The sequence below is a fragment of the Spea bombifrons genome, chromosome 6 (genome assembly GCF_027358695.1).
Source record: "Spea bombifrons isolate aSpeBom1 chromosome 6, aSpeBom1.2.pri, whole genome shotgun sequence".
In the NCBI taxonomy this organism is placed as follows: Eukaryota; Metazoa; Chordata; class Amphibia; order Anura; family Pelobatidae; genus Spea; species Spea bombifrons.
The window spans coordinates 27920500-27929038 of NC_071092.1; the positions used below are offsets into that span (position 1 = coordinate 27920500).

Here is an 8539-nt window from a genome sequence, read left to right on the forward strand (position 1 = left end):
CACACACAGTACTCTCTCAATTTCTCCTTAACTTCTTCACTGACTGTCTCTTTTCCCGCAGCTCTCCTTTATCTCTTGCCTCTTCTCCTTCTGTTGTCTTCCTTCCTCCCCTTCTCCCCAGTACCAGCTTAGTTGTCCAGGCCTTCTTTAACGCCTCCGCATAAGGGACCACATTTTATTTAATTTACGGACACAGCATGAAGCGGATGAGTTTACACACAGATTATATATATTATATATCTCACATACACATTAATTCACGTATGCACACCGTCACACTGGCTTAAGTAAAACAATACATTTCTAAGTCTTAATCTAGAGAACCCCTCTTACTAATAAGGTAAAGCCTTAATTAGAATCCCTGCAGTTGGCTCAGTGTGGTGGTTGAGCACCAATTACTACCCACATTGGCGGCGCCCACGTTTGCAGACAAAAAAATATTCAAATAAATCCACATTTCTTAAGTGTTACAATACAATACAACGTGGCATTCAATCCCAGTAAAAAGGAACACAAGCACCATTTGTATCCACGCAAAATGTGCTTCAAAGTGCATAAAAATGGCAACTGATGCTCAACCCATTACATACACTTCAATGCATTACCCTTTAACTTGGTGTCCCCTTGCAAATGCATGGGGGGATTCAGAATTCCTCTCTATGCATTTATTTACTTATTTATTTTGCAGCGCAGGAAAGCTGCATCATCGGCCTGTACCGGAAGAATATACAACTGTTTGCGTTTCAAGCCTCGAATTGGTGTCCGTTCCATTTGTAAAGGATTCTGCTCCACCGGCTCCTAGTGCTGTATGTACGTGATCATAGTATATAGCGTGTGCTTCCGTTCTATGAAGTAGCCGCCGGTCTGCGGCCGTATAACATGTTCGTTCCTAGAGCAGTGAAGAGGCGAGCGGAAACTGAAAGATCCGCAGTGAAGAAGAAAGTATCGGTAGGAGATGGCTTAACGTCAATCGAGCCACCCGTGACACCGGATACTCACGCTACTCCTAGTTCATCATCTGCTGTCTCTACAACTTCTGTCTCCCCAGAACGCCAGCTCTCCGCTCCCTCCTCTGAGCCACCGTCACCGGGTCATTCCGCTGCTCCATCATCAGTGACTGTTGCAGTCTCTCAGCCAGTATGTGACTCCATGTCCCCTCATCACGTTTCCACATCTGTTTCATCGGTGGACCCTGTAACTTCTTTGCCATCGGACACATTTTGTGCATCACACTCACCCTCTCTGCCCTCTCCTTCATCCCAGCTAAAGGATGTACAGGACGAGCCTATCAAATCGTTTAGTAAATGTCAACGATGGCCACTTCCAGGGGAACCTGTATGTGTAATATGTGGCCGGTATGGAGAATATATATGTGACCAGACTGACCATGATATATGCAGCCTGGAGTGCAAAGCCAGGGATATCTTACAAGCTACAGATGGTGGCCAATCTCTAAATGTTGCTAACCCATCTCTCCCAAGTGAAACCATAGGTGATTCTTCAAAACCTCTGTTAGAGCCAACCTCAGCTGAGATCACAGACCTTTCATTTCCATCAAACCAGACCAGCAATGCAGAACCTTCACCTTTACCAGAACTGGTAGAAAGTGGACCATATACCTACAGAGAGCATGACTTCATTAGCCAGCTGACATCAGATCAGATTGAACACTTACGACAACAGCTTGGTTTGTCTGTGCAAGGTGGTGGAGTATGCAGACCCATCATAGAGTTTGAGCATTGTAATTTCCCCCCAGCTCTCAGCTTAAACATTAAGAAGGCAGGTTATGAAGTTCCCACTCCCATCCAGATGCAGATGATCCCGGTAGGTCTGATGGGACGGGATATATTAGCAAGTGCAGACACTGGTTCTGGGAAAACCGCTGCTTTCCTGCTTCCAGCAATTATCAGATGTCTAGAACAGGTAATACATTTTTTTCTCTTTTTCTGTAGTTGATGAGTTTATACCATTACCAATCACAATTACTTTTATGCTGCCAATCCATTAGAATTTAGTGATTACTGCCAGTGGTGGCTCCACTTTATTTGTTTATAACATAAATGCAAAAGACACCTTTGTTTGTCTAAATTAAAAGTGATTTGAAACATTGTTAGTGACTGTAAATGTATGACTAAGTAGTTGTAGCTTTTAGGTATTTTTAGTTTCTAACATTTTGTTTCTTAGTTACAATAAGAACGAAGAGGATCATCCAGGTCTGCCATGATAAACATTTGGGGCCCACCATCCCAACTGCCCTACCCCATGCATCTCCCATGGCCCCTGCGCATGCTTGCAAAGGGGCCAACAGGCCTTAGTTCCGAGAAATCAGGCATTGGGCTCCAACCCTCAGAAAAGGGGCCATCTAAGGGGAGCCTGCCACAGATCAGGGAGGCTGGATCCCTCTACTTGGCTGGGGCCCATACCTGAGCACTGGTTGTCCCACCTGATGGTGGCTTTGGGATCATCTGTTGTAGAATGGGTTGTTCTGCAAAAAAGTTGTGATACAACAGCTGTAACTTCTTGATACAGCGCATAATAATAAGCAAAGTTAACCCTTAGAAGTATTCTGGCAAGAATGTTTTATTTGTGTACATTTTTATTTCAGTTTCTCCAAGTGTAAAAAATAAGATAGATGAGCTGTATTGTATATATCCATGCAGAATAAATGCCAATATTCTCTCTTTAAATAAGATTTATTTATTATTAGGGGTTACTGTGTCAAAGTATAGTGGCAAATAGTCACAGAGGACGAGCGTATGTGGTCTGTGGGTGGTTGATACTACTTCTTTATTAACTGTAATTGTTGCTGTTTCTGGTTGTATAGAAAGAAGCCCCTGCCGTATTAATTCTGACACCCACAAGAGAACTTGCTGTCCAGATTGAAGGACAGGCCAAGGAGCTGATGCTTGGGATAAGCCTTATGAAGACTGCCTTGCTTGTGGGGGGAATGCCGCTTCCTCCCCAACTACATCGCCTAACGCAGAACATTCAGGTGATGAATGGCTTATCTAGCGTCCTTTACGTACTGTTTGCCAAACTCAGAATCACCAACTCATCTCTCTTTTTTGGGTTAGGTTATAATTGCAACACCTGGGAGACTTCTGGAAATTATTAAACAGAACGGCGTAAATCTTGGTGACCTAAAGATTGTGATTGTGGATGAAGTAAGTGCAAGTGTTAAATATTACAAGGAAAGATGCCCGTTTGTCCATACAGTACATTCAAAAGCTTATTTAGTCACGTGGAATATCTCACTGAAGAAGAATGCTATGAAAGAACTCTGAGTTTTTACAATGCATTGTTTAAAACCGTAAATACTTTATTTCGTAGGCAGATTCCATGTTGACAATGGGCTTTCAGCAGCAGGTCTTGGATATCTTGGAGCACACGCCACAGGAGCGCCAGACAATCATGGTTTCTGCTACAATCCCTGCTGGTATTGAAGCCTTTGCCCAGCAGCTCTTGAGGGAGTCGGTACGCATTACTGTAGGTGAGAAGAACCAGCCATGTTCCAATGTTCGACAGATTGTACTATGGGTGGAGGAGCCCTCCAAGAAGAAGAAACTGTTTGAAATACTGAACGTAAGCAAATGATTTTCTTGTCTAGTTTGTGTTAACAATGGACTACGCAGGAACTCACATTTACAGAACTACACAGCTGGATTTAATACTATATCCTTCCACAGGACTCAAAGCTTTTTCAGCCCCCTGTCCTTGTGTTTGTGGATTGCCGGATGGGTGCAGATCTGTTGAGCGAAGCAGTGCACAAAATTACAGGATTACAAACTGTTGCAATGCATTCGGATAAATCCCAGGCCGAAAGAACCAGAATCATGAAGGTGATACAGTTTAGCAATATTAATGTTCTTCAAGTCGCTCCATCTTCCATCTATTTGGCTTCCTATGTTTGAAGGTGGTCCAAACTCTAACACATCATTTGAAATTAATCATGAACCCCCATAATGACTATAACATTTAAAAAACATATACAACTCACCACTAGAAGGTATTTACCAAAAGTATAGACATCCATAGCATGCATATATCCACAATAATATAAGAATACACTACTGGTCAAAATGTTGGGGTCTTTTCTTGGAAATTTTAGCCCAGTAACTTAATTGTAAAAGGCTTTTCTAAAGATCAATTAGCTTTTTAAACCTAAATGTAGATTAGCTAGCCGAAGGTGTGACTGGAACACAGGAGTGATGGGAGTGATAAAGGGCCTCTGTGCGCCTGTCAAGGTATTCCATTAAGATCAGCACTTTACAGCTACATTAGTAATTTACAACGTCTGCACTGTACAAGTAAACTTCTAAGTGACCCCAAATTTTTGAACGGTAGTGTATACGTTTTTTTTTTTTATTCAATAACCGTTATAGTTGGAACATGTTTACATTTTGAGTTACCAATTTACGTTTAGTAACATACATGTCTTTTCAGGCGATAATGTGTTGGTATATAGAAACTGTAAAATATATGCAATATATACAATATGGACAATTTTTTTTTTTTTACCATAAAAGCCATCATGCATGGTTAACCCTTTCAATGTCATGATCACTGCATTGAAGGGGTTATTGCTCGTCTTGTTAGTCCCCATATGCTTGTGGGGACCAAGTCACAATCAATGCGCCAAAATTGAAAGAAGAATCATAGGGACATTTTGCAGGTCACTATAGTGAGTGCTCCAAATTTAGCATTTATTTTCTAAATATGACCTGTCCAATGCCCATAAGTAATCTGTAATCTTCTCTTTGCTCAGGGTTTGCTGCATGGTGAATTTGATGTGGTTGTCAGCACTGGGGTTCTGGGGAGAGGTCTTGATTTGATTAACGTTAAGTTGGTGGTGAACTTCGACATGCCGTCAAATATGGATGAATATGTCCACCAGGTGAGGGGGTGGGTGGCTATGGTATAAAATAACTGTGTGCAACATTACTTTGAGTAAAACTAATAATTTACATACATTCTGATTGTCACCTTTGTATAATTGAGGTGACCTTGGAGCCCTTATCTCTTCTGCTCTCTTTTGAGGGTGGTAGCAGAGGGAACACCCTTTTCTGCCTGAAGGCACTTAATCATACGCAAGATAATGTTCAATAAAGTTGTACATTTCTTTAAAGTCTTGTCTTATACCAAACCTGATTGCTTTGATTTTTTTTTTTATCCTTTCTCTTTTTTTCCTCTCTTTGAAAACCAGATTGGTAGAGCAGGAAGGCTGGGACACAGAGGGACGGCTATAACGCTCATCAACAAAAATAACCGCAAACTCTTCTGGGACTTAGTGAAGAGGGTCCAGCCCACCGGCTCCCTGCTGCCTGCTCAGTTACTAAATTCCCCGTACCTCCACGAGCAGAAAAGGACTGAGCAGAAGAGAAGGCAGGACCAGGAGAAAGTTGTGACAGGAGATCAAATCCTTAACCTCATTCGAAAACATGACAGACGCAGATCTCACAAGTGACTTGGGACTTTACCTTCCTGCTCAGAACGGCAGCATGTTCTATTTACGGAGAACCTGGCTGTTCCTCACTCTTTTCTGAACAGAATAATTAATAAATCTCTTGTTTTCAAAATATTTTTTCCCTTTAATTATCTGTAAACTTGCCAAAACTCATCATGCAGTTCAGGCCAACTTTGCACAGTGTAAGTGGATTTAATTTTTACAGACATATTAAATGTTAATTTATTATACTGGTAATCATATCAGCTGTTTAGTATTTGCATGGAATTACCTTATTAACATTGAGGATCATTGAGAAAAATACTTATTACTCTGACATCTCTGCTTTCCTACTGATTAAAAGTCATCACTTCTTTTATTAGATGGCAGAAATAATAAGGCCTAGTGTTAATGCTTAACATTTTACAAATGACAAAACATAAAAAAAATAATTTCTGATGAGCCAGAAAATAAATGTTACCCTAATAATATGATACATTAAATCTTTCAATAAGATTGGCTCTGTACTAAAGACGTTAAAAATAAGTAATAGAATGAACTACAGATAATAATACAAGGCATTGAAGTCACCTTCTAAGGCACCTGACAGACCAAGCTTACAGTTACAAGACATTACGTGCTAGCATTGCAGACAGGAAAGAGTCCAGAGCCTGACCTGGGAAGGAGCAGTCACACTACCACATACACCCATATCCAATCACTAACACACGCGCACAACCACACTTCATTCATTCACTCATTCTAACACCCCACACAGTCTAGCATAGCACACTAAAAATCAGCTCTGTCCTCAAGAAGTTAGAATAATGAAAATATTTTTTGGGGGGGATTTCTATTTTTTTTTTTTTTTTATGAAAATAGTCCCCAAAATATATTAGTGTACGTGTCCTGAATTTTAAAACAAATGACATAATTAGTTTTTTTGTGGTTTTTGGAAGTTACAAACACCAAAACAACAACACCCTGGGTACAGCATCCTGTTCCCCTTTCCAAACTTGAAATTTTCTAATTTTAATTTCTTAAACCTATGTCTCATTTGGGACTGTATAGCAGCCCACCAGCTCAAAATACCCTCACAAAAGTATATATTTCTGGAGAGAAAACAACCAAGCGTATTTCACTAGAAGCATTTGGACACGTATCATTCAACCAGTTGGTCACCAATCCACGGCAAAGGGAGGCTTTACCCAACCATGTTTCTTAGGATTGTTTGCACAGATTACATGCAACTGCAGAGAAATCCACCAAAGTGTATTCAGCTGCACCTCTAGATCACAGAACATGTGTGTACTGTATTTGCTTGAATATAAGACAAGGTTAATGCTCTGAAAAGTACCCCTCAATTTATATTCATGGTCGTCTTATAATCCGACCTGAAATCTGACTATAAGACTTAGATCCAGATCCCCCGTAGCGCTGCAGGAGACCCGAATCCTCCACTCTGGCAGCCGGCGGACATCTGCGTGACACACGATGCAGACAACCTCCACTGCTGCCCAACACTTCCGCCAGGGCTTCTACGACGGAGCGTCGCAGTGACATGACCTTCTGGTGCTCCGTCATAGAAGCCCTGGTGGAAGTGCTGGGCTTTTATCGTGCACCCGCTTTTGTGGGCCACTCTCATTACTCTAATCATCATTTTGACTGAGGGCAGTGGCGTCGCTACAGGGGGGCAAGGGGGGGCAATTGCCCCCCCTAGGTTAATCCTTGCCCCCCCTGTTGCCCCCCTGCCGAATTTGGAATAAAGTCACAATGCGACTTTAAATCCCGTCTTTTTTTTTTTAATTTATTTTTTTTAATACGGAGGAGAGAGACGGTGCGGCCCGCGTAAGATCGGCAGCCAAGGCAACCGATCTTACGCGGGCTGCACCTCGAGCCCTGCTACTTACCTGTGGGAGGGTCTTCTGTACTGTATACAGGAAGCGGAAGCCAGCAGAGAACGCAGAGGGAGGCCGCGCCCCCTGCTGAAGTCTGTGAGCGGCGTCGAGGAGCTGCAGTGCAAGTAAGGGGGTGGGGAGGATGTTTGAATGAGTGGGGAGGATGTTTGAATGAGTGGGGAGGATGTTTGAATGAGTGGGGAGGGTGTTTGAATGAGTGGGGAGGGTGTTTGAATGAGTGGGGAGGGTGTTTGAATGAGTATGAGTGTAAGTGCTGGAACCTAGGCATGATGGGACTGTTATTGCTGTGAGCAATCACACGCCTATCATGCCAAGTCAGTCAGTACATGCTGAAACCTGGCTAGCTGCCCCCTTGTGTATTGATGCTGCCAGCAGTATGGGGTCTGTACCAGCATGTAGTGGCTGACTTTGCATGATAGGAGTGTGATTGCTAACAGCAATCACAGTCCCATCATGCCTAGGTTCCAGGATTTACTGGATGGATGTGTAAGTGCTGGAACCTAGGCATGATGGGACTTTGATTGCTGTTAGCAGTCACACTCCTATCATGCCAAGTCAGCCAGTACATGCTGAAACCTAGCTAGCTGCCCCCCTTGTGTATTGATGCTGCCTGCAGTGTGGGGTCTGCACATCACTTACAGCTACCTTGTACCAGCATGTAGTGGCTGACTTGGCATGATAGGAGTGTGATTGCTAACAGCAATCACAGCAAGCACAGTCCCATCATGCCTAGGTTCCAGCATTTACTGGTTGGATGTGTAAGTGCTGGAACCTAGGTATGATGGGACTTTGATTGCTGTTAGCAGTCACACTCCTATCATGCGAAGTCAGCCAGTACAAGCTGAAACCTAGCTAGCTGCCCCCTTGTGTATTGATGCTGCCAGCAGTATGGGGTCTACACATCACTTACAGCCACCCTGTACCATCATGTACTGGCTGACCTGGCATGATAGGAGTGTGATTACTAACAGCAATCACAGCAAGCACAGTCCCATCATGCCTAGGTACCAGCATTTACTGGTTGCCTGGGTATGATAGGATTGTGATTGCTGTGTGGGCAGTGTGGACGCAACCTGTGATCTATGCCTGTAATTCTGCGGGTTTTAAATATACCTTTTAATGCCGTGTTTTTATATGAATTCCAATTGATCTATACCTGCAAAGCTGGGTTTTTGTG

The 8539-nt window shown here is 42.8% G+C and overlaps 1 protein-coding gene across 1 annotated transcript; it reads left to right on the forward strand.

Annotated features, from left to right (window-relative positions):
- The first annotated feature begins 879 nt into the window (after nucleotides 1–879).
- On the forward strand, nucleotides 880–5576 carry DDX59 (DEAD-box helicase 59). Its single transcript, XM_053470297.1, has 7 exons — nucleotides 880–1923; nucleotides 2825–2992; nucleotides 3075–3164; nucleotides 3331–3582; nucleotides 3687–3839; nucleotides 4766–4894; nucleotides 5204–5576. Exons 1-7 carry the CDS (start codon nucleotides 880–882, stop codon nucleotides 5462–5464), a joined length of 2097 nt encoding a protein of 698 aa, XP_053326272.1. The 3' UTR covers nucleotides 5465–5576.
- The last annotated feature ends 2963 nt before the right edge of the window (nucleotides 5577–8539 follow it).

Coding starts and splice junctions, on each gene's coding strand:
- DDX59 (XM_053470297.1), top strand. CDS start 880: ATGTTCGTTCCTAGAGCAGTGAAGAGGCGAGCGGAAACTGAAAGATCC. Junction 1,924..2,824: donor TTATCAGATGTCTAGAACAG/GTAATACATTTT, acceptor CTGGTTGTATAG/AAAGAAGCCCCTGCCGTATT. Junction 3,840..4,765: donor AAAGAACCAGAATCATGAAG/GTGATACAGTTT, acceptor CTCTTTGCTCAG/GGTTTGCTGCATGGTGAATT.